The 27,387-nt window shown below is 38.4% G+C and overlaps 1 protein-coding gene across 1 annotated transcript; it reads right to left on the reverse strand.

The window, feature by feature from the left end:
* Positions 1-10,171: 10,171 nt before the first annotated feature.
* On the reverse strand, positions 10,172-11,108 carry LOC149242457 (uncharacterized). Its single transcript, XM_089370840.1, has 3 exons — positions 10,923-11,108; positions 10,700-10,796; positions 10,172-10,509 (listed from the first exon to the last, which is right to left on the reverse strand). The coding sequence occupies exons 1-3, from the start codon at positions 11,106-11,108 to the stop codon at positions 10,172-10,174; spliced, it is 621 nt and encodes a 206-aa protein (XP_089226966.1).
* Positions 11,109-27,387: the final 16,279 nt, after the last annotated feature.

The raw sequence follows: 27,387 nt of genomic DNA on the forward strand, positions 1-27,387 counted from the left end.
AGACATTGATAATGGAGTTCGTCCAGGAGGGACTACGTCTCCGGGCCCGATGTCAAGATGGTGTAGCCTGTTACATTAAGTGTTGGAAAGAGTGATGATGTACATGCATGTGTTTTCTCTATCATACAAGGAATATTCCCTCGCGCAGGAGTGGCTCCAAAAGATGTTCCCCTACAGGAACTCTCATTCAAAAAGGACTCCTATCAGCATGATATAATTTCATGTATGTTAATAATGAGCATCCTGCCAACATGGCATCAAAGGGATCTCAACTCACACATACATGGTGACACATGAGGATCCCATCAACATGACGACAAAGGGATCTCAATAAAAACATGACAATAAGTACATCTCACATCAAGTACAAGACAAGATCCCACATCAAACATTAAACAAGGATCTTTACAGCACAATGCATCTCAGACAAAGAGATAAATAATTTCATGATCACACTACATATACCTCACATCACAGATTCATCTGAAGAAGATGATGATAAACTGTTGGATCCAGTTGCACCATCAATCTCGTGGTATCGAATCTCATGGAAATGACTGCTCGCACATTGAATGTTGACACCTGCACTCCACTTTGGAAAGTGGCCAAAAAATGGAATGATAAAATGGAAAATCTAATTGCACCATTAGATTCGTGGCCTTAAATAGTGTAAAATTGACTGTCAAATTTCTGAATTTTGAGAAAGTGAAAATCTAGGGCTACAAGAATATTTTAGATTCCCCTTAGATTCCTCAAAGATTCCCTCCTCCAGGTCATCTGAAGATCTGCTGCTCAAATCAAATTTTTTTTCTGACATCAAGATCCTTGCAAAATTCTGAGAAAAATGAGTATGAAGTTGGTTGCATTCTGACTCTGGCGAATTTTAGCCTCCAAGGAATCTAGAAGATTCCCTCAAGATTCTCAAAGATTATCCTCCACTGGGAATCTTCAAATCTTCTTCTCAAAAGGTGAATCTAACCTCAACATAGTGTTCCCTGCGAAAATCTGAGAAAATTGACTGTAAACTTGATTACATTCTGATAAAAAGAATTTTTACCTCCCAAGGAATCTTAAAGATTCCTCAAAGAATCTGCATGAGAATATTCCCTGGAATATTCTAGGAATTTGCCTCGTTTTTCATGCCCAGGGGGACCACTTTACACTGCCACACCTCTGTCGATCTACTGTTTGATTCTTTTCATTCCGTCGTCCAAATCCATTGGCCCCTCCCCTCACTAAACAATGGTTTCAATAATTTTTTTCGATGAAGTTGCCAAGCCAAAAGGTCGTTGGCACAATGGCTAACAATGGCAGTTTGTTATCAAGGGGTCAAGGGATCAAATCCCACCCCTTCCAAAAATGACGTGCAATTAAGGTTTGTTAATTTCGTTGTTATTTTTTGGTGCGACGGTTTTTGGGTTGTAACCAATGTTAATGTTTGTTGTCATATAAGTGGTGGTTCCACCGTGGGTGGCGGATCCGCCGAGGGTAGCCCGCACAACATTAATGTGTGTAGTATGGTTTTTGGGGGTCCGGCGAGGGTCATGGCCCATCGACCCATATTTATTTCAATTTTTTTTTAATATATACTGTGGGAGGTCCAATGGAGGTGGCCTGGATCATGGCTCGCCACCTATTTTAATATTTTATTTTTATTTTTATTAAATATAGGTCACTTCTTTGATTTTTTCTAATATAAGGGATATTAGACAAATTAAAGAGGTAACAATTTCACCTGCTCTCAGGAGCCAGATTCCATGTCCAGGACTCGATCAATTTGTAGGACACTTAAACCTGGCCCACAGCCCAACTTTGACCAAAACTTTGACTGGCTCTTTCTCCCTCATACGAGCTCGGATTTGAGTGTCGTTCACACCATTGGAATCAGGGCAATGAGAACTTCGATCTGGTGCTGGTTTGGGAGAAATCTGACCACTTTGAATTTTGACCCTTTCTGAGTCCTCTGGGACTTTTGCATGTGTCTGGAGCCACCTGGAAATCCTCCCCACTAAGGAGCTTTTGGTCCTCTAAAAGCATGAAAATAATCTGCCACTACTTTGTACCTTGTCTGCACTTACAAATGTCTAATAAGTCACCCTTCCTTCCCTTTCACCTTTGTCCTTCAGGGCCATAAGAGATGAGCCAACACCTGCAACCTCGACAAACCTGTAATACATTGTTTTTTCAAATTACATGCTTGACTTACATGAAAAACTAATGACCCAAGCATCCCATACTTGCCACGAGTTTATAACACATACTCAATGGTCAAGTTTACATCAAAATGGAAACAATAGCCCGGCTATGAAAACAAGGCCAAAATATCATTATTGCTTCAACAGGTGATGGAAAACACATCATCACTGCAAAAAATCATTTACAAAATAAGGCCAATCAATATTATTGTTCGGACAAGTGATGGAAACACAAACATCACTTTTAGAGTTTAAAAATGCAACACAAAACAAGACCAGACATCATTGTTGCTCAACAAGTGATGGAAAACACATCATCACTTTTACATCTTAAAATGCAACAAATGATTTACAAAAGCATGACCATGACAAGCTAACATATCTAGAAACCATTTTTCACTTATCAATGTGAATGGGTCGCCTCCTTGTGGTGCATTTGCTAGTCGGACAACCGTTTTATCTAGCTCATGCACCGACGCTTTGTCTTGAAGGCGCTACTCTAGATGGAGCCTCCAACAAGTGGCTCTTTTATGGCCACCTTTGTTGCAATGACTACAATACATCTTCTTCCTCTAGATCTTCTTAACATGTTTCTTTACCTGCTGTTGAGAGGGTCTTTCATGCCTCCTCCTTTTGGGTGCTTCTATTCTTTTCCAACACTTAGAAAATGTATGGTTATGTAATCCACAAAAGGTACATGTTTTTTGATGCCTTGATTTATGTCCATCATTAACAACATGATTATAATTGAAATGAACATTCGAATATCGAGATTGGTTATACATTTCCCTATCGTATCTGGTGTAAGTACGGCGATGAGAGCTTGCCTCAGCTCTTTGCCTGCAATGGGCACATCTCGGAAGAATCTGACACCCTCGAGCATTCTCCTTCAGTATATCCCAAGCCTGTAAATTGAGGTTTTTGCACAACCTCCAATGGTTGACTTATGCCTTGGTTATTAACACCAATTTCTTTTTCCTCCTTGTACCTCATCCTGGTAAGGAGCCTCATGTTTGTCCCTGTAATTGGTATCTCCACATCTCCAACAGAAATCATACTATGTGAAGATGAAACTAAAGGGAAATCAACATCCATTACATCCATTGTCGATTTGGAAAGAACCAATGAGGGCTTCTCATCATCTGTTGTTGGTGGTTCTCTAGTTGTCTTAGCACATTCCCCAACTTCCTTCCTGTCATACCCAAGTCCTGCCTTACGGGGTAAGTCTTCTACTTTGATGGGGTTGAAAATGCCTTGGCCATTAATGCCCAATCCTTTTCCTTCATAACCCATTTTATTCAATAGTTTGGACCCAATTCCTATGGTATGATTTTCAAAAATAGCAAAATCATCATCAGGACACATACATGAATTTAGAGAATTACGTTTTACCTCACATGGGTCATGCTGCAGCCTTTCCAAGGCCTCATCCTTAGCTTGCAGTTGTCATAGAAAACTCTGTTTTTCCTCTTTCTCTTCATGTAGAAGCATCTTCAATTCAGCATTCTCTGTTTGAAGATTCTATTTGTTGTGCTTCAGTTCTTCCAGGGCCTCTTCCATTGCTCGCAACTAAAGCTACAATTTCTCCTTTTCCTCTGTCTCTTTTTGTATAGCTTCATACATTATTTCCACCCTTTGGGACATTTTGAGCATGGTCGCATACATCGCTTTTTCATCCTCTATCACTGCACGTTCCATTATACACGCTTGCAACTCACATCCACGCAAAGACCGCTCTGATACAAAACTTGATCCGAGTTGACTCAACTCCCAGATTTAACCAAAATCTTTTGCTTTCGTGATGTGATTAGAATTGCATTTAAAATAGCATAAAGGAACATAAATGCATGTTGTAAAGAAGAAGGAACATGACAAGAATTATCATCATAAGACATAAGACGTTGATAACAGAGTTCATCCAGGAGGGACTATGTCTTTGAGCTCGGTGTTAAGATGGTGTAGGCCACTACATTAAGTGCTAGAAAGAGTGATGAAGTACATGCATGTGTTTTCTCTAACATACAAGGAATATGCCCTCACGCAGGAGTGGCTCCAAAAGATGTTCCCATGCAGGAACACTCTCATTCAAAAAGGACTCCTATCAGCATGATATAATTTCATGTATGTTAATAATGAGCATCCTGCCAACATGGCATCAAAGGGATATCAAATCATACATACATGGCGACACATGAGGATCCCGTCAATATGATGAAAAAGGGATCTCAATAAAAACATGAAAATAAGTACATCTCACATCAAGTACAAAACAAGATCCCACATCAAACATCAAAAAAGGATCTATATAGCACAATGAATCTCAGACAAATAGATAAAGAAGTACATGATCACACTTCATATACCTCACATCATAGAGTCATCTGAAGAAGATGATGATAAACTGTAGGATCCGGCTGCACCATCAATCTCGTGGCATCGAATCTCATGGAAATGACTGCTCACACATTGAATGCTAACACCTGCACTCCACTTTGGAAAGTGGTCAAAAAATGGAATGATCAAATGGAAAATCTGATTGCACCATTAGATTCGTGGCGTTGAATAGTGTAAAATCGACTGTCAAATTTCTGAATTCTGAGAAAGTGAAAATCTGGGGCTACGGGAATCTTTTAGATTCCCCCTAGATTCCTCAAAGATTCCCTCCTCTGGGCCATCTGAAGATCTACTGCTTAGATAAAAATTATGTTTTCGACATCAATATCCTTGCGAAATTCTGAGAAAAATGAGTATGAAGTTGGCTGCATTCTGACTCTGGCGAATTTCAGCCTCCAAGGAATGTGAGAGATTCCCTCAAGATTCTCGAAGATTCTCCTCCACTGGGAATCTGCAAATCTACTACTCAGAAGGCGAATCATGCCTAGGGGGACGCCTCTATGCTGCCACACCTCCGTCCGTCTACTATTTGACGTTCTCTATTTCCTCATCATAGATCCATTGGTCGCTCCCCTCGCTGAACAATGGTTTAAGTAATTTTTTTCAGCAGAGTTGCCAAGCCACATGGTCGTTGGTGCAGTGGCTAACAATGGCAGTTTGTTATCAAGGGGTCAGGGGATCAAATCCTACCTCTCCCAAAAACAATGTGCAATTAAGGTTTGTTAATGGTGTTAATATTTTTTGGTGCGACGGCTTTTGGGTTGTAACCAACATTAATGTTTGTTGTTATATAAGTGGTGGTTCCACCGTGGGTGGCGGGTCCGCCAGGGATGGCCCGCACCACATTAATGTGTGTAGTATCGTTGTTGGGGGCCCGATGGGGGTCATGGCCTGTCAGCCCATATTTATTTCAATTTTTTTTTAATATATATTGAGGGAGGTCCGATGGAGGTGGCGAGGGTCATGGCCCGCCACCTATTTTAATATTTTTTTATTATTATTTTTATTAAATATAGGCCACTTCTTTGATTTTGTCTAATATAAGGAATATTAGAAAAATTAAAGAGGCAACAATTTCGACTGCTCTCGGGAGCCAGATTCCACGTCCAAGACTCGGTCAATTTGTAGCACACTTAAACCTGGCCCACGGCCCAACTTTGACCAAAACTTTGACTTGCTCTTTCTCCCTCATACAAGCTCAAATTTGAGTGTCATTCACACCGTTGGATTTAGGGCGATGAGCACTTCCATCTGGTGTTAGTTTTGAAGAAATCTGACCACTTTTAATTTTGACCCTTTCTGAGTCCTCTGGGACTTCTACATGTGTCTAGTGCCACCTGGATCAACTTTCCTCCTCAACATGTCTCAATTCAAGAATTTTTGTCACCTGAATAGTGCCTTCGGTGATCTCCCCTTGCTCCAATCCTGCTGTCAAAGTTCCTTCCTTGACCTATTCTTCAGGAGGTCTCTGTTGGGAATCCTCAAGTAATGAGCCAACAATGGTTGTGCCCTCCTTCAGGCCGACGTACTTTAATATGGGAGGAATAGAAATTTCCTGTGTGGAGTCTGTGGAGGAACAGACCTTCCTTGCTCCTCTTCACACTGTGGCCTAAAATAAAGAGTGGGGAATATCCTCTGCTTCATCGATACTGGTCTCGCCTACTACTTCTAATTTTCTTTCTTCTTCGCCTTCATCCCTCAATTGGGCCGAGCCTTCTTCATGTGGTGCCTCTTTTCTTGTAGTCGACGCTGGTTCTTGTGGAACATCGTCAACCTCAAGATCCACCTCTTCCACATTTTCTTGTCCTGACTGAGTTGGTGGTGGTTCTTATGTAGCACCCCCACTCATTTCAACATCCACATTTATTTGGGCAAGTGGTGTTGGTCCTGGTGTAACAACATCACTTGCCAGCTCTTTGACCAGAACTTCCTCTCCTTGCACTTCATTAATAAAAGTTGATTCCTGCAAAACAACATCAACTTCATCCATTGCCTTTGTAGCCCCATCGATAGATTCCATAGGCGAGGCTGGTTCTTGTGTGACAGCCTCGACTGTACCACCAATCGTCTCCTCGACTTCCATTTCTGCAATAATAGGCTCCATAGACGAGGTTGGTTCTTGTGTGATAGCCTCAACTATGTCACCAACTGCTTCTTCCACTTCTACTTCCATGTCTGCAATAACAGGTTCCACAGTTTCTTCCACCTCCATCTCTGTACTAACGGGTTTCACAGCTTCTTCCACTTCCATTTCTGTATTAATCAGTTCCATAGCTAGGGTTGGTTCTTATGTGACGGCCTTGATTGTGTTACCAACCACTTCTTCCACTTCCATTTCCATTTCTGCATTAACAGGTTCCACAACCAGGGTTGGTTCTTGTGTGACAGCCTCGATTGTGTTACCAACTGCTTCTTCCTCTTCCATTTCCATTTCTTCTAGTTCCTCTTCTTCTTTCTCCATTTCCTTAGGCTCCTCTCCTTCTTCTCCTAATGTACCAGCAGGAGATGTTAGTTCTTCCTCGAGCTCTTCTTCCTCTCCTGATGTACCAGCAAGAGATGTTGATTCTTGCCCCTCCAATTCCTTAGGCTCTTCCTCTCTAGCAGCTATAACAACAGCCACTTCCTCCTCCATCATTCCGAGGTATTGCGCCTAAAGTACTTGCAATTTGGTCACTGCATGCATAACTAGCAGTCAAACCAATCCATGATTTGTGAGGATCTCCAGTACTTGGCGTGAGCATCCCATAAGTTGAAGACTCTTCATCAAGAAGAAAGGCATGTTCAGAGAATGAACTTGTGCCCGTGGAAATCAGAGGTGGGCTAGAGTTTTGAAATGGTATTTGAACATGGTGGTAAAACGCCCCTCGCAGGTTATATATTTGATAATAAATCCTACTACTTCACCCCATGGATGTGGCAAGGACTTTCGGTCATACCCCCTTCCCTTCACAACAACGCTTTCTCCAACCTGCAAAAATAATTCCAAGAAGTTGGGCAGTGGAGCCTTCCTTGAGAGCCACTTCTACCCCTGCTGTGTTAACCCACTGACTTCTACAATGGCCTCCTCTATGATATGGATTTCTAATCCTCTAACCCATGATAAATTATCATCCAAATTCATTACAATTTCCATTATGATCCCCTCGTTGAACCCCTGTAGTCTATTGAAGTAAACATCCCATCTTGCCTCTACAAATACCCGCCACACATCTACATTGTTGCGGGCCAGGATTGTACCCTTGGGTTCATGACGCACATCCAGACCACCCATCTTGTAGAAACTGTAACAACACTTTGGACACAGTAGACCGTCGGGAGGAGTGACAACGACCAACTTCTTTCAGTAACAGTATGGTAAAAAAAATGAATAAGGTGGAACGACGGTAAAATGGTGGGTAATTTCTTGGGAAACGAAGAGAATCATAGTGGATGCGGTGAATGGTATGGTAATTACTATGTATTAAATGAAAATGCATATATTTCAAATCCCGACGCATACCAATGATTATGAGGAATAATGATGAAGATCATGGATCATACCATCGCACAAGTTTTAATGATGGTAGTGGTTCAATAATTAGTGTGGTTTTAATTACGTCATTGTTTAATTATGACGGCACCCCCCAACTAATAAATAGCCATCTAAGGCATGTAAATGTCTTATCCATGGAATATTTAATTAAATCCGTAAAATTCAATGGAGACGTACCTAGCGACCTACCTGATAGTTGGCAGAGTAACAACGGAGTAACAGCAATGGTGGAGTAACAGCATCGGTGGAGTAACAACATCAATGGAGTAACAACAATTGAGGAGTAATAGAAACCGAGTAACAACACCCGATGAGTAACAGCAACCGAGGAGTAACTACACCCAAGGAGTAACAGCACCTGACGAGTAACAGCAACCAAGGAGTAACATCACCCAAGGAGTAACAACACCCAACGAGTAACAACACCCAAGGAGTAACAGTACCCAAGGTGTAATAGAAACAACGAGTAATAGCACCCAAGGAGTAACAGCAACAACGAGTAACAACAGCAACAAGTAACAGCACCCAAGGAGTAACAGTACCCAAGGAGTAACAACATTTTATTTATATTTATATGTATATATATATATATATATATATATATATATATATATATATATATATATATATATATATTAGTTCAACGGTGCAGAGGAGTTATCTTCTGCACCAACAACCTTCAATCCAAATTTTTCAGAGAGATGTTTGATGAAGGCTTCTCTAGAGGCTGGCCGATGGTAGAGTCTAAGTCGATGTCCATTTACAATGAAAGAAACATGGGAATCATCAATTGTAACCAATGCAACATCATCAAGAGGGAGGAACCACTATAATCAGGAGATGAAGAAGAAACGTGCAAAGCGCTCTACAGCATACATAGGCTCATCCAAAGGAGAATTCAAGATGATGCCAACCTAGACCATATGAGCTAGGGTGCTCTCAAATAGTCTCTGACAGTTCCATTGTCAAATACCACATCAATCTCATATGGTCCCAGCCATCACGAGCGAAGCTTTCCTTTAAAATCCTTAAAGCGGGCACCGTATAGTAATGCCAAATTCCCTCTGTGAAAAACCTTATTTTTAATAAATTTATCATGCCATTTTGATCTCTGCTGCTATATGGCAACAGTTCTCTGGACAGCCATTAAACGAATTTCATCCAGCTCATTCAGCTACTCCAGCCAGTGTTTCTGGGCTTCTGAAATATCCAGTCCAACTTATAGAATTGTTCTGAGCGTATTGATTTCAAATTCTACCAGGAACAATGGGGATTTTCCATAGACAAGTTCAAATGGTGAAAATCCTATCATGTTCTGGCATGTTGTTCTATATGCCCAAAGAGCTTCAGGAATTTTTTCAGCCCAATCGCGGCGGTGATTTGCCATGGTCTTGGTGAGAATGTTTTCCAATACTTTGTTTTTGCTCTCCACTTGACCATTCACCTGAGGATGATATGGGGTTGTTATCCTTTGTTTGATCCCATATTTTTCCATTAGCTTTTCTATCATGTGTGATGTGAACTATGCTCCTCCATCTGAAATTATCTCTCTCGGAGTACCATACCTGGCAAAGATTTCTTCAAATAGAATGTCTGAGACAACCTACTTTGTTTCTTTTGCTACAGCCTTGGTTTCCACCCACTTTGTCATATAATATGTGAAAACTAAAATGTGGACTTTCTGATGTGAATGTGGGTTAAATGGATGCACAAAATCAATGGCCCATCTTTCAAAAGGCTCAAGAACTACTTGTGGTTGTAATGGAATTTCGTCTGAGCGACGAGGCTGACCCATCCATTGGCAACTATCGCATCTTCGAACATAGTTCCATGCATCACTGAAGATAGATGGCCAATAATATCCCATCTGTAACACCTTGTGGCCGGTTCATTTGTCTGCAAAATGACCCCCACAAGGGCCATCATGAGCAGCTCTTAAAACCTCATAGATGTCACTTTATGCTACACAATGATGGATTTGTTGATCACCCCCTATATAAAAGAGATATCCTACTATCCATGAGTAACGAGCACTATGATGAATACTCCTTCACTGTTCCCTGTATGACAAATGCTTAGGTACTTTTCCTATAGCCAAATAGCTAGCAAGATCTGCATACCAACGGGTATTAGTATAAATTGCAAACAAATGTTCATCCAGAAAGCTATCTTCTAGAGGTTCTCCTTCATTATCATCATTTAATCTAGACAGAAAATCAGCAACTACGTCATCCTTATCTACTTTATCTATAATGGTGACATCAAATTCTTGAAGTAATAACAACCACCTTGTTATACGCCCAGGATTTACAGGTTTGTTTTTCAAATACCTGATTGTTGTGTGGTAAGTGTGCACAAAAGTAGGATACCCAATAATAGTGTTGAAATCTATTAACAACATAGATAATAGCCAAGAACTCTTTCTCTGTTACTTTATAGTTTAACTCAACAGACGTTAAATTCTCACTGACGCAATAGACCGCATACGGCTTCTTTTACTCTTGTTGTCCCAACACTACCCCCACAGCTATTTGAGAGGCATCTACATGGATATGAAACGAAAGTTCCCAGTTACTACAGCGTAAGATTGGAGCTTGGCAGATTAGTTCTTTAATCTTTTCAAAAGCTACTTCACAATCATCTGTCCATAAAAATTCTGCATCTTTAGTTAATAGCTGAAAAAGTGGAAATGCAATTTTAGAAAAAAATTCTATAAAATGCCTATAGTAGTCAGTGCAACCAATAAAATTATGTACTTGAGTCGGTGTCTTAAGTACAAGAAAATGCAGAATTGCCTTTACCTTGGCAGGATCAACTTGTATCCCAGTAGTTGAAAGTAAATGTCCCAGCACTACTCCCTCTTCTCTCATCATATGACATTTTATTGTACTCAGAGAAACATGCATTTGTTTACACCTTTTAAGAACTTTCTCCAAGTTTTCCAATCCTTCTTTGAATGACCCCCCATATGGTGTGAAATCATCCATGTAAATTTCAACACTATCATTGAGTAAATCAGAAAAATCCCCAATATTTCGCTCTGAAAGGTGGCGAGCGCATTACAAAGACCAAATGGAAGGACTCGGTAAGCAAATTTCCCCCAAGGGCAAGTAAAGGTAGTCTTGTTCTGATCCTCAGGAGCTATTTGGATTTTTTTATACCCGCTGACCCGTCCAAGAAAGAGAATAACTTCTTTCCATCCAGGGTATCAAGGACTTGGTCGATAAATAGAAGGGGAAAATGACATTTCAGGGTTACTTTATTCAGCTCCCTATAGTCTACACAAATCTGCCATTTACCATTGTTTTTAGGAACAATGACCAGTGGGGATACCCATTAGCTATCCGAGATTGGGTAAATAAATCATGCATCCAATAACTTCTGAAGCTCCTCCTTGACAATGTTCTTCAAAGTAGGGTTCATCCTTCTTTGAGGTTGTCTTACAGGTCGACAATATTCTTTGATGTAAATATGATGAGTACACAAATTGGTAGGGATACCTTTCATATATATATAATCCCAGGAAAAAAATTATTTCTTTTCTCGAAGGATCTTAAGGAGTTGTTTCATCTGGGCCGGTGAAAGATTTGGGTTGATATTCAATGTCTTCCCTGGCTCAATCTCCACTGGTATGCTGTCAGAAAGTGCTGTTACAGGTATGTCTTCACCTTCGGTTTCTGATCCGATAGTTTCCTATATCTCACAACTCATGACTGATTCCAAAAACTACCGAGTTGGATCTACAATAGCATGAGGGCTGCTAATAAAAGTGCTAATAGTATCATCCTCTGTCTCATTTTTAAAGCAGAGGGCTTTCCCCATAGTAAGCACTGGCTGAAGTTCCTGTTGTTCAATTTCGATCCCATCCAAGGACAAAGAGTTCTGCTTGGGATTTTTCTGTGAGCTAGGTTCTACAAGGGGATAAAGAATAAGATTTTTCATATTTTCCCCATTATAAATTATCATGTTTCCTTATCGACATCTGATATAGGCATCAGCAGTTGCAAGCCATGGCCATCCTAAAATAAGGGGATGACCACTAGCTGGGGACTGCATATGCAAGACTAGGAGATCAACGGGGTAGCGCCAAGAGTCCACTGAAATCGTTATGTCTTCCAATTTCCCTATGTTTGATTGTAGATCCATCAGCTAATTATAGCACTGTAAGGTTTGGCTTGAGGTCACGCAATCCCAGTGTAAGCATGGTTTCGAAAGTGATTACATTAATTGCAGCACCCAAATCTACCAGTACATTCGGAATATCTACCCCATTAATCTGAACTATTAGAATTGGGTTCCCAGGATCCCCATATTTTACAAGCATAGCCTTTCCCAGCATAATGTCTGATAATCTCCCCATAACATGAATTGTAAGCGGATCTTTTTTTTTCTTCCCAGGTCTCTTGGAACAATATTCTCTAATAGTTTTAGCATAAATAGGTACATCTTTCATAGCCTAAAGTAGGGGGATTTTGACAAACAAATTATGCAATTCTCCTAAAAGATCAAACTCTTTTTGAGGGACTAGTTTAATCAAGGCTAATCATTCTAGATAAGGAGGATTGGTTTGACAAGCCTGAGTAATAGTCAAATGAGAAGGAGAATGTTCTGCAGATGGTTGGGTTGTCTCATCCCTGACTGCTTGAGACTCTGGATTCTCATCATCAAGATGTTCAATGATAACGGGTGATGTAGGAGCATTTACTACCCGACCAGATCATAGATTTATCTCATTAAACCCTGCAGTAGAAATTTTGTACGAAGGAAGGTTGAGGGTGTCTGCTTGCTGAGTGCCCTTATTGTTTGGATTTGGGTTTCACTGAATAGGAAGTTGAGGCTGGAGAGGAGGATTATTGGAGGGGACGTTAGAGGGCAGTTGTAACTGTTGTTGCTGTGTAGGTTGAGGAAATTGAGCAGTAGGGGGAACAGGACTATGCCAACTTTGAGACCATGAAGAAGTTGAATTAGGTTTAGAACACCATGGTTGCCAAGTTGGGTATTGATAATAATAGGGCCAAAAAGGAACTAACTAAGCATTCATGTTATAATATTGAAAAGGATCATGAGACGTACCTAGATTTAGGCCTGAAGACTGTGGCTACCATGGTTTCTTGAACCCCATAATGAATAGATGATTTGGTTCTTCATTTGTTCCCTAAAATACTTCTTTTAGTGCTGGAAGTGATGGACATGCACCGGTGGAGTGGTTCTACTCACATATAGAACATGTTTTTATTGTTTCTAGTTGGTACTCCTTCAATGGGTGTTTCTTTCTACACCGTGGGCAGAAAATAGGCATCGTTCTTTCCAACTCCATCTGCTTCTAGTTTTTCTATAATGCATCCATTTGGGAGGATAATATACTTAGGATATTAGTTTTCAAATTATCCAGCAGGTTCCTAATTTCTGCTTTTGTGATTCCCCCGCTTGACACTTTGAAAGTTTGGATCCCTTGTTTATTCCTTGCAGCTCCTCTTGAACACTAAATACAGAGTTCACAAATGGTGTCAAAGTCTTCCTTAGATATATCCCCAATGCCTAATATGTTTAACATCTCCAAAGACTCTTCCCTCAGGGCCCGAAGAAAAATAATTTTCAAAATATCCTTATCCAAGTCACTATGGCCAGACCTATGGGGAGTGTACTTAAATCGCTTACATAGTCCTCCATATTTTCATCCTCCTTCTACATAAACTTGAAAATTTATTCCTTAATGTCCCAGGATTTACAATAATCCTGATATTTCTCTAGGAAGGTCCTCTTCATCTCATCCCAGGTAGAAATGGTTTTCCCTCCTAAACCCATGAACCATTCTAACACTATCCCTTTTAATGTAGCAGGAAAAATTTTCAACTTTTGAGCATCATTGACATAGTCATACCCTCTGCAAACGATATCAAACTCGAACAGGAAAGTGTCTAGATCCTCCATGGAAATCCCATGGAAGTTTGGCAGTGCGGTCAATGGAATAGGCTTCATTGGTGCATCACCCGTAATTTCCCCAATTGGGAAATCAATTGAAGATGTTGCAGGTGCCATAAATATCCTCCAATACTCGCTTGGAACTTCAACAAGTTCTTGTTGTGTAACAACTGGTGGTTGTGAATATTTGACAGCACTCCCTTGATCATGAGGTGAAGAGAATCCTTTGAAGCTTCCTTCTTCAATCCTTGAGTGGATTTCTTCTTCTGACCCTCTACTGGCTACCTCCTCCCTATCTGATACCAAAGGAAGTGTCTCTGCTTTCTCTGATGCCTTGTTTCTTGTTTCTCCTACAGCTATTGAAAGGGATACTTCCACCTCTAGAGGTTGTATAGGTTGTTCCACAAAATGTCCTTCGGATCTTGTGGGAACCCTCACCCTAGCAGCAGCTCACGAAGAGGCTTCTGATGTAGCTTTTGTAATAATTTCCTGGATATAGGTATTTCTCCCCAAATCCTTCCTTCCTTGCCTTTGGGGTCCTCCTTTACCCCTCTTATTCGAACCCTTATTCATACATTTATTGGAAAGAAAACATTAAAAATTTCACAGCTCAAGACTTGGAGCAGGGCGAGGAAACTCTTTTCCCTCCCCAGGACAAGAGAGTGGTTTAAAAACAATAAATTAGGAGAAAATACTAGATCTCATGAACTGGAGTAGGGTGAGGAAACTCTTTCCCTCCCCAGGACGAGAGAGTGGCCCCTATATAAAAATCAAAAAGAAAATGAAAGAAAACCCAGAGAAAACAACTAAGGCTCAGGATCTGGAGCAGGGTAACAATTCCCTCCCCAGAATGGGAGATTGGTTTCTACATAATCATCAAAAAACAAAAAAACAAAAAACAAAAACAAAAATCAAAAACAAAAACAAAAACAAAAAACAAAACAAAACAAAAAAAAAAAACAAAAAACAAAAACAAAACACTACGCTCAGAACTCAGAGTAGGGCAATAAATTCCCTCCCTAAGATGAGATATTGATCCAAAGATCAGTGTAGATCGTGTTCTTGCACCTTGTTAGCCTCCCCAAAAATGGCACCAAAATGTTGGTGTCCGAGTGTGAATACCTATTCAACTCTTTTCCACATTAATTTATCAATCTGGGTGTGTAACTTTTTTCAAGGCAACGCGCAAAATATATGCAGGTAGAAATGCCACAATCAATCACTAATCTCTAATCTTAGATTCAGCAGACAAAGTTAACGAAAGAGTCACTGTGACAGCAATTAAGAATGAATTGCATAACTATAAAAAGCATTTACAGCGATTAACAACAATCAAATTAGCTCAACACATATGAAATAACAACACACAAAAATAAAGCAGCACCTGATCAAAAGATTGGGCCCAACTCTTTGATCAGGGTTGCGATGGATTCATAGCTTATAGAAAGAACAGAAAAATAACTTGCATTTGATTAACTTAAATAGTCTTATGTTACAATCTCGATCTCTTGCATGGCTAACCCCGATTCATAGCATTGAAACCCTTCTTATACAATACAAAGACAAAGCTATTCCTGAAGATGGCAACTAATGTTCTATCATTATACAATTGTTACAACAGCCAATTAGTTGCGCAGAGAAAGACAAGAAAGGTCTAGAACAGGCTCGAATCCGTTATGTTGTTACAGCACTTGCCGATATGATACTGGAAACTCATAATTTGCTATTGTGTTTTGCACCCGTAACCTTTGACCACCAGATCTACGGAAATGGTAAGATTAGTAACTTGCATAGGCAAATTCTCCATAACTAGTATTACTTCATTAATTAAACACTTTGTGAAAGAAATCAAAGAGGGTTTACCTTATGCATTTAGGGTGATTATTGAAATTAAATGATCTAAAGGAGTGAGAGAGAGAGTAGAAATGGAGGGAAAAAGTATGCAATTTTTGCACCCAACAACCACCACCTACTCTAGCCATTGTTCTACCTTTCATACAATTTTCAAACTGAAAATATGGGAAAATACATACATATAGAGAAATACCAATCTGGTTCATTGCAGTGTCATACTTCTTCTCTCATTCCTCTATTTTCCCACAGGCTCTCTTGGCCTCACAAAGCGGCACCCTATACCCAACTCACAACATCATATACTCTACTCTCAGCCTTCTATTGCATTAGCTGTCTGCAACCCTCTGCTTTAGTTCAACACAAGGATTAGTTGCTCAAATTTTCAAACACGCTGCTCCACTCACTTTAGCACATTCCCTCATTTCTCAATGGAAATGCATAGTTTTTCTCCTCTCCAGCATTGAACTCGATGTTTTCTATGTCAACATCCACACTGCCCAAGAGTGTACTCCTAGCATGGCACTACATTATTCTATTTCATCCCATTTTTACAAATATGTCACTACATTAAACCATGAGAATGTGATTTGTTCACTTTACCATATCCTGTGTGATTCTCCATGACAAGAATTTAATCTCAGCCCACCAATGTACTCTAATGAGACTCCCCATGCTTCTTCATGGCTCACAAAGCTTCAATGTGCCTTAGCATGGCTTCTCTATTATTCATTTATTTCTATAAGATGTACATGGGAAGATCTGGGATGGATTTATTTCAATTTCGGGATAGACCTCAACACTCTTTTTTGTATATCGTGGTCCTCACTGCCCTGACCCTGTGGTGTTTGACAGTCACTATTTATTCTAGTAACACCATCCTTCTACATGCATTTACTCTCCAGCTATCAAACCATCCATCCTTTAACACTTTGTAATGTAGTATTAGAGCCATAATGATGTAGGAGCATTCAGCTCAAGAAAAATGATTATATTTTAGTAGACATAGGGGGTCTTGTGTTTTAAAGAAGTTGGTTTTCTAATTGTTAAAATTAATGTAATTATTTAGGTTTTTGAGTGATTTTAATGAGAATAGGAATTAATTAAGTATTGTGAAGCAGTAAATGTTCTCGAATTTTGGAGAACATTAGAGATTTAGGATAGAGTAAGGATTTGGGAATCAGTTGTAAATCTTAGATTAGGAGTTGGTTTCATGATTTGTGGATTAAAGAGGATCCTTATGGATAAAGAAGAGATTTTAGGAATTTTGTTCAAAAGGTTATGGATCTAAACCAGGAATTGGTTGTAGAATCCTTTTGTATAAATGTAAGCATAAAAGACATAGTCAAGGGTTAGCTAACTAGGAATTAGTTTGAGAGTTAGATAGGTTTAAGCATACGGGCAGGTAGGAAAATAGAGGCCACTAATTAGAAAATCATGCTAGAGAGAAAGAGAGACTCTTGATGTAAATATTTAATTATCAATACAAAGAATTCGATTCCTAAATTGTGTGGTGTGTATTGATTAAATGGAGCTATGAATTGTGTGAAAACTAGAGTTTCTGCATAGTATATGTATGCAGGTGGAGTTCAGGGAGAACATAGAGTAGTGTGGAGGATGAAGGATCGTGTTGGATCGCTTGAATCCACTCGAAGGATCACAGTCAAGATTCAAGAGTGACAGTGATTAAGCTCAGGAGAGAGTTGTGTGGCAGAACAACTAAAGACTAGAACCCTGGAAGAAACCCGAAACCACAGAAGAACACTGAGGAAATGGAATAAAAAAGAAGTAAAGGGAAGGACAAAGAAATGAGGTGACGATGCATAGGAGTCGTTGGATATATAATATAAATGAACGAGGTTGAAGATGATGGGTGACCAAGATTAAGTCGCGCAACATAAATTAAAAGAGATGAACGGTGGAGATTAAACCCAAGTGCTAGTGGAATAGAAGAGCAGTTTCCTTAGGCAGAAGTGGGTTTCGCGTGGCATCAAAACCATAAGTGGTTTCCAGAAAATGGACCCGATGAGGTTTATGAACCATATCTTAATTAGTTGAAGTCCGCAGGTGATCAGGTTCATCCATTGAATCCGAGATCGGACGGATATCGTGTGCTAAGAAAATACGAAGGAATCTTTGAAAAACAGACCCAATGAAATTTTATTCAATGAGATTAAATATTGTTGAGATCCGGTGATCAGGATTGTCCATTGGTCGATTGATCGGATGGATATCATGTGGAGACGGTGTGTGCAGGTTAATACGATGATGGAACCTGATAGGGTTATGGACTGGAGTAAATTTTGTTTGAGTTCTGGAGGATGAATGGAGATCACACAACAGCCATTGATCTAATGGAGTGAAATCAACGGTGGAGGCTGAGCGCGATAAAGGTGAGCGTCGGAAAATGTGCAAAGGTCGTGGATTGGTGGAAAGGTAAAGTTAAGCGAGTTATGTGTATTTCTATTATACTATAGTTATAATAGAAATAAAGGAATTAAATGTACTTTGGGTTAAGTCGGGTTTAACCAAAGTCTTAGACCAAGGTTTGGGTTGATAGGAGTGAGTAATAAAAGTTAACCAAAGTTGTTATGAAGATTTATGAAGAAGCCTTAAAAATTTATTTGTGAAGGTTTTCACCATGGATTAGGTGATTAATTCCTGGCACCATTGACATGCAATTTTATTTGCATAATGTGGGTATAGTCAGCTTAGGTTGGCATCACATAACTCATCGTAACTTATATTAAAAGAGCGTTACAAAATCACACAATTTTGATGCCTTTAGCCCCTTACTGCTTAGCTCCCTTACCATTTTCTTTCTCATATGAGCCCTATCTAAGACTATCGGCTTAGTGCTTAGATGTTACAGCCTTTGTGCTCCTATCAGGGGACTATCTCCTTGTGAATATCTCTCACCCTTGGTTCTTTTGGGTCTATACGTCTGAACGGAAACATACATCAAATCTCCCTACATCCTAACTTTCTTCAAATTTCATTTAAATTTAGTTTTGAGATCCTTGATCCTCGATCTTCTCCATATTGCTTAGGTTCTAGCCTTGCTCTACACCCTTGGTTCTATTAGTCCCCTTGACCATGCACCAACACATTTGAGCCCCTTACATCGGTTCAGAACTTTTCTACAAAAAAATTAGAAAGGGGTTACGAAAACACCATCCTTTGATATGCAGACCTCTGAGATGAAGTCATCTTGTCATCATCACTCCACGTGGAACCTCCTTAGTGGTAACACGTGTCACCCATATTTCCCCATTAGGCCACCAAAAATGTCAAATCAAACTGCCATGTGTTGCATTAGGGGATTTTTGAGGTCTAAAATGGGCCTCCTAAGAAAAATGTACAACCAAAATAAAATTTATAAGAACCAATAGGATTCAAGATGGTGATGCCAACCATGGGGGATGATTCACCATTTTTGGAGTAAAAAAGTAAAAATAATAAAAAATAATAAAACTACTTTTTCAACTTATCTCCCTAAGGTTTTACTCAAATTTCGAGCAGGAGTTCTCGTTGGATGCAAAATTTAATTCCTCATACAAGGAGTACCCATGTTGCATGCTTTTGATGGACCCTGCTACACGAAAAATAAAAAATACATGAAAAAACATGATTGCAATCGCATTTTTCATGTAGCGCGGTCCATCAAAAGTATGCAACATGGGTACTCCTTGGATAGAGAATCGAATTATGCATCCAATGAGTGTTTCCACTTGAAAATAGAGTAAACCTAGAGGGAGATTAGTTGAAAATATGAGTTGATTTTTTTTCTTTTTTCCTTCTAAAATTTGATGATGTAATCTAATATTATTTTATTATTTCCATTATTATTTTATAATTTCCTTAGGAGGCCCATTTTAGACATAAAAATTCCCCTAATCACCATACAACCACATCATGTTGATGCCATCTTCCACGTCAACCCCTCAGCACCAATCATTTGTTGCCATGTGTCCAATTGGAGGAGAGAGAAAGGATCTATCGGTCCTTGGTTTTTCAATGATTTCATTTGTATTTATTCTCCTTCCCAAACCTTGGCACTTTCAAAGAATTGAAATTTATAGGGACTTATGAGTTTTTGAGGTTCTGATGGCCTCGACCTTCCGAGGTTTTATTCTGCTCCAACCTCGGATATTCTGATGGCCTTCATCTTTTGATATTTTGATATTCCCTCTGCTTCAAGGTTTTGATATCAGGTCCTGATGTGCTATGACCAATAATGTTTTGATGGCCTCCAGCTTCCGATATTTTTATATTCCCTCTACTACAAGGTTTTGATATCGGGTCCCGATGTGCTCCAACCTCTGATGTCAAATCAGAACTTTTTTATCAAAATAATTATAAGGGAATGAAACCTTCGATATTATATTCTTCCGAGGTCCCAATATGCTAGCTTCCTTTGATATTATGACCTTCTTAGGACTACCTTCGATAGTCAATAAATTTTGATCCATGAAGCCATTTGCAAACTTTAACACATCATTGGAAAGCTCTACAAAGCACTTTCTAGTGGAGAGGGTCAGATGTAGGCTTTGAGGCCACTTCTACCTTAGAAATGGCTACAAACACTTTGTATCAATTCTCATCTAGTTTACATCAATGCCAACATACCATATTCAACAAGCCATCTAGACAGTGCCAACTGTCCAATCATCTCCCCCTTTGGCATTGATGGCAAAAAAATAAGCTCCCATTGAATCTATGCATGGTCTTATTCATTGATGTTGTTCTCCAATGCACTAGTAATTTTCTCCCCCTTTAGAATCAATGGAAAATGATTCCTTTGAATATGCCCCCTAAACCACTACAGCTTACTCTTCAATTGATCCCACATGATGAGTAGCTACCAACACATGCTATCATTGAGTCATTTGGGAAGTGGAGTCACAATTCCTATCTGTTGCTTGAGATATTCAAAGGGGTCTCATGCCATTGGCTTAGTAAAGATATCTGCAAGTTGGACTTTAGTGGCCACATATTCCAGTCGAACAACATTGGTTGCAACCTGCTCTCTCAAGAAATGGAACTTTATAGGGATGTGCTAGGTCTTTGAGTGCATGGCAGGATTCTTAGAGATACTGATAGCACTAGTATTATCACACATGATTGGAATAGGATCAATCAACCCCACCTTAATTTCCTTCAAGGTATTCTTCATCCATAGAATTTGTGAGCAACAAGTGGTAGCTGCAATATACTCTACTTCAGCAGTTGATAAAGAAATGGAGGCTTGTTTCTTGTTGGTTCAAGACACTTAACAGTGTCCCCAAAAGAACATTGCACTTGAGGTTCTCTTCATATCATCAATTTTTCCTTCCCAATCAACATCATTATAGGCCTTCAGCTTAAACTCTCTACTTTTAGCATACCACAGTCCATAATCAGTTTTTCCTTGAAGATATTTGAAAATTCTTTTTACAACAGTGACGTGACTTTCATGAGGAAAAGCCTGAAATATGGCCACAAGACCCACTCCTTGCATGATGTCTATTCTCGAAGCTATGAGATACAACAATCTTCCTATTATTGAGTTGTACTCAATCTGATTTATGATCGGTGTCTCATCTTCCTTGCACAATTTTCATCCTGTAACCATAGGAGTGCTAACTAGCTTGCAATATTCCATCCTGAACTTCTTCATATTTTCTCATAGGTACTTGGATTGGGAGATAAATACTCCATTTTTAGACAGAGAAATTTGTAGTCCTAAGAAGAAGGATAGTTCTCCGATCATGAACATCTCGAACTTTGTCTGGAATACATTTTGAAAATTGTTATCCCAATTGTTCTAGATTGTTTCTAGAATATTATCTCATCCACATACACAACTACAATTAGTAGATGATCATCTTCAACCTTTATGTATAGATTTTTTTCTACAGTACCTTTCTTAAAGCCTTTGTAACACCCTCCTCCCTCATCTACCCAAATAATCGACAAACCAATGTAAACATGTGACAAGAAATTACTATGACATAATTCAACATCCTAAGTCACCTTAAGGAAGTGGAACTGATAGAAACACACCATACAGACCTTCCACATCAGCGACAAGACTCCCAGGAACCATCCCAACCTCTTAAGTAACTAGCCCCTGGGTCCCACTAAGTTTTTATACCATTGAAATCTCGGATGCTTCCTTGATATGGGAATCCATGCATCTAGGAGGCTCTGGACGCTTCCACAGCATGGGTATGCTAGCGTATAGGGACTTTTTTGCCCATAGCCTAGATCACTGCTCATAACTAAATGACACCTTGATATATGAAATATAACATCAGAATAATGATACAATGAAATTACTTTAACAAGGACTTGACTACACCCCTACTAACCATGACAAACATTTTGTAAAACATATCACAAATATGTAATCTACAGCAGTAAATAACAGATCTGAGCATAGGGATCTCATACGTATCTAAGAATCTCTAAGAAGAATTGATCCCTTATATCACTAGCTGCATTATCATCTATTAGGTCATAGACGCATTGTACATTCATTTACAGATCAGAACATGAGGAGATCCATACATCATCACTGTCATAATACATGCCTATAACTAGCATAATAACAATAGAAATATCAAGGATACATTAACCATAGAATCCACATATAAACTAGTATAATACTCATGAAATAACAAAGAGAAATAACCTCATATTAATGATGCAAAATTCAACCCAGGATGGAACTACCATGTTCCACCCGACCATAGAATGGTACAGCCAATTCTCTCTTCAACCATTCACCCACATGCCATATTCCAAGCATGAATGTGGGACTCAAACCAAAATAACCAACTAGGACATCCCAATGCTAAACCACCTCACCCTCATCAATAGAAACTATGCTTTACCATAGTCCATCCTGGATCACAAGGCCAACACAATAAACATGTAATAACATGCTTTACCATGATCTCCACCATATCACTAAGCCAAGAAAAGCATGGATGCCACTAGATTTATCCACCTACACTATGAGGAATTTTCCTTTTTCCTAGTCTCTCAGGCTTTACTGTTGGGTGTGGAGACTGATTACCTTCTTTATTCAGAGGTATCGCCACTTTGGAGCCCAGTTCATAATGGGGCGACAACATCGCCCGTCATTTAATCGTCGTCAAGGGGTCTAGGGGGGCCGATGGGGCAGTGCACCCAAAGCTAAAAATAGATACAAATTTTCCTTATAAAATGTTGTAATTTCATAGTCAATATGAGTCATTCATTAGGTGGATGATTTGACAATAGAATTTATGATTAATTTAGGGGTTTTTCCCTAGAAGGAAACCCCTCACTATACATGAGGGAATTGTATTGCGGCTATGTAGATATGTGTATTCTGAGCAAGAAAGAGAGAGGAGATTGTGTGAGAGCGAAGAGGAAATTACAATGGATTTGTTGTAGGTTGTATCTCTTCATTTTGCTGGATAATGTAAAGGAAGGACTGGTTCTTTCTCCATGGATGTAGCCCAAATTGGGTGAACCATTTATATGTGTCTCTATTATTTTATGTGTTTTCTGTGTTTATGTTTCTACAGTATTTTATGTGTTCCATTGCTCTGTAATATATAATTTTCTAACATTTACTGCAATCCATAGTCAGATCTAAGGATCACTAGGCCCTAAACCGAGACACCACCCTCTAGGATTTACCATATATCCCGTCATTCACCGACAAGGATTCTAGGCCTAATAAATGGAAACCACCTCTAAGCTTTACGGTATATCTAGACATTAACCAGTCAAGGATTCCTAGGCACACAATACCTAGCTTTACCGCAACCCACAATCCAGTTCAGGGGTCATTAGGTTAGTGGCTTTACCTCAATCCACAGTCTGGTTTAGGGATCGCTAGGCCATGTGTTCTTTCTTTCATATATCTACCTCACTTAGCTTCGAATCCATGTGGAAATTCAGCTCAACCAAAACATGCCAACCCCATCACACCATGACTATCTGGAAATGGCAAGGCTAGGCTGAAAACACTGCCACACCTGGCAAACCCATGCCATAACAGCAAAAAAAAACACATGCAATACCATGTATGCCAAATCTAGCAAGGAAAACACACATGCAAATCGATACCTACAAAGAATCTTGTTGTAGCTTCTTGATCTTACTCTTTCTTGTTTGTTCCTTCCTTCCTCTTGCCTTCTTTTCCTTTCTTGATTAAATACCAAAGTGCTCCAAGAAAACCCTGAGTTTCCAAGAGTGAGAGAAACAGAGAATAATGAGAGAGCTCCAAAACTGAACTTGTAAAATTCTACACTGACCAAGCCTATCCACTTATCCTTAGAAGATTTTTTATAAATAAGGCCTTTATTTTCTTCAATTTCCATTATTTTCCTTCATTTTCCTCCTCACATGCAACCTGTGACCTTTCACCTTCATTTTCTTCTAATTTCCATTATTTTCATAAATAAATGTGCCAAAATGTCATTTTAACTTTCCAAAGCCTTTCCCATTGCCTTTGTTAATTTCCTTAAACCATAATAACTGGAATGAACACCCAATAGGATGTTTTCCCATCATTCGACTTGGAATATGTCTCCCATGCCCGTGGTCTTATATATTTTTACATGGATTTTTAACCAGGTTTGTGTTAGTGCCTCGAAATTCACTGCATAAACATTAAGGATGACCACACGATCCAAACCTTAAAGCTACTCCTTTTCCATTTGGAATGGTGGTTATGACTGGCTTAACTAGGTCTAATTACCTTCTTTCCATCTCCAATGGCTTACAATATGACTTTCATCCACCAATGGAGAAGAGACATCAGATCAGCCCTTTGGTTGATCAGGCAAGAAATTGATCCTTAAGCTGATCTGGGGCTTATCCAAGCCACAACTAAAGTTTTCTTCTTTGTGAAGAAGACTTCTAGGAATCTAAATGCAAAATTATTCTAAAATGCAAGAAAATGGAAACTAAATCCTAATCCTATCTCAATTAGGCATAAATAGATCTAACCCAATCAAGAGCAAGATATTTAAATGATTGGGATTTAAATATCTCTGGCTTATAATGAATATCAAGCTAACAAATTAGTTCAATTAACTGACATTATGAATATAAAAACACATTCTATTATGAGACCTCTTAACTGAAACAATCAACCAACAACATTTAGGAAGTAGTTCACAAAATGATATTGATTGTTAAATCAGTAATTCGAATAATTAAACAATAATATGAGGAAATAGTTCAAAACATGTCATTATTTGTTAAATCAATATTAAAAGACAGATTTATGAGTAAATATCTACTTAGAAATCGAAATTCAATCCATAAGAGCAAAGATAAATAATAACATATAATTGAGACAAATTGCTCGTATCAACAATAATGCATAACTATGAATAAAATGATACATTCCTACCATCATAAACTGAAACTCGTATTTAAAACAATAGTATTAGAAATACCAATTTATTGAATCCATTTCTCTGACTCTGGTCTCCAATAGTCCTCTACAATCTTTGAACTTCTGTTGTTACAACAAGAGTTGTAGTAGTGCAAGCTCTGTCGATCATGCATAATTGAAAATGCAAAAGAAAAATCCCCAATAATCCTCAAATATGATATTTTCTATCCTCTCACCTACAACTCTAAATCCCTATTACAGTAGTTCTTTTAGAATTCTAGAATTGCATAAGAGAGAAGCCCTTTAATACATTCTACAATTTTTTATTTATAAATTTACAAAGGAATTCTCAACAAGAAAGTTTGTTGAAAAATAAATCTTCTCTATCAATTTTTATTCGTTGAAGACTCCATTCTTCTATTGCTGGATCATTCTCATTGATTGAGATCTTCTTCTCCTCATCTCTTCAACTACTTCCCTGCAAAACAAATCAAAGATTTATTAAAATGGAAAAATAAAATCAAAATACCAAATCTGAAACTAAAACATAACTAATCAAATTTAATTAAATAAACAATTTAGAAGGAAATCATAGCTTTATGTTGATGCCTGTGGATATTTAATTGGTCAAGGAGATCATTGACGAATGGATCTAAACTCAGAAGAAGTCATGGGCAAATGAGAATGCAGAAAATTAAACTCAGAAAATTAATTTTATTAAAAATTCGGAGCTTGATATTTTGTTGGATTTTAGACCCAATAAATGATCAAATATGGAAATGGAACTACGAAATATTCTCCATAATTTTATCTTTCCAATGAGCCGTCCTGGGCCTCATTTAGCCAAGCAAAACTTCATTTATAAGCTTCTAAAGTTGGATAAAATTGCGAGAATTCTAGAGATTTTGTTGCATAGACTCAAAATTATACTAATTAACTATAACTATATTATTAAACTTAATTAATTATTAATAGAATTAAATTAAGTAAAAATAAATTAATAATTAATTAAAATACTTTTATATCAATATTATAATTGTATTGTATTAAAAATATAATTAAAAATTACAACTAATATATAAATATTATAATATTAATATAGCAATATTATATTCTAATTAAAAAAGAATACAATTTTTTTACGACATTCACGTATGCCCATTTGGAGAGGGGAGAGTAATTGAGTTATAAGGAGTGTAGGGTATGGAGGGATAAGGGAAGTTAACAGAGGGATAAGGGGTGAGGTCAGGTGGAATGAAAGTGATGTGAGGGTGAGTGAGTAGAGACTTATAAGGTGGAGAGAAATTTTATGATAAAAATTTTTTAACCTCATCGTATATTTTTTAAAATTGTAAATCGCATGATCGAAAGTTTTAGAACAAGTGACAAATGAAATTGCGATATGCAATATCGCAATTGCAAATTTTTATCTTTTTTTAGATCACATTTTTTGGAAGGAAGAGAAGGGATGTGATGTGGGGCCATGTGAATTAATAATCCTACAAATTGTACTTCAGCCACTGCAATTTTGGGTTTTTGAGTTTAGTAATTTGTTTTAAAATAAAAAAAAATGGAGTAAATTACGAAGATCCCAAAACGTTTTTCAACTAACGTACAATTTAGCTGAGTCATTTTGTTGGACCATTAGTGAAAAATGAAAAAATATTAGTAAAAACTAACTAAGAGTTAATATTTACTATGAATGACTATTGAACTTAATTAGTTGCAAAAAATGGAAATATTATACATTTATTTACATTGTTTAGCCTAAGTGAGAAAATGATCAAACTTCAAAAGAGTCTCATTTACAAACCGGTTGACCAAATGAGGCGAAACAAATATCGATGGAAAGCTTGTGAAAAGTTGGATTCAATGAAATAATGAAAATAGAAATCTGATGAAAATGAAAAATGGCAAAATTTGTAAGACAATTAACTTAAATGAAAATCATAAAAGATGCTTAACCAAAAATTAATGGAAAGGGTCCCCATCATTTGAAGTAATGGGGGGTGTTGGGTTTCCCTACAACAGGTTGTTACAGAACCCTCCCCCTTGGGGGAACACCATCCTAGGTGTTCAATGACACATATAACCAACAAGCCTGCTAA

Source organism: Pinus tabuliformis, chromosome 8 (assembly GCF_031772625.1).
Source record: "Pinus tabuliformis cultivar Carrire ecotype Pingquan chromosome 8, CPIR1, whole genome shotgun sequence".
NCBI lineage: Eukaryota > Viridiplantae > Streptophyta > Pinopsida > Pinales > Pinaceae > Pinus > Pinus tabuliformis.

Bases quoted from the DNA above. Each gene is read 5' to 3' on its own strand.
- LOC149242457 (XM_089370840.1), bottom strand. From the start codon at position 11,108: ATGGATGATTTCACACCATATGGGGGGTCATTCAAAGAAGGATTGGAA. The intron at 10,797-10,922 runs GTAAAGGCAATT...CCACTTTTTCAG, and splicing joins TACAAGTTGATCCTGCCAAG to CTATTAACTAAAGATGCAGA. The intron at 10,510-10,699 runs GTAGTAACTGGG...TGTTGTTAATAG, and splicing joins CCAAGCTCCAATCTTACGCT to ATTTCAACACTATTATTGGG.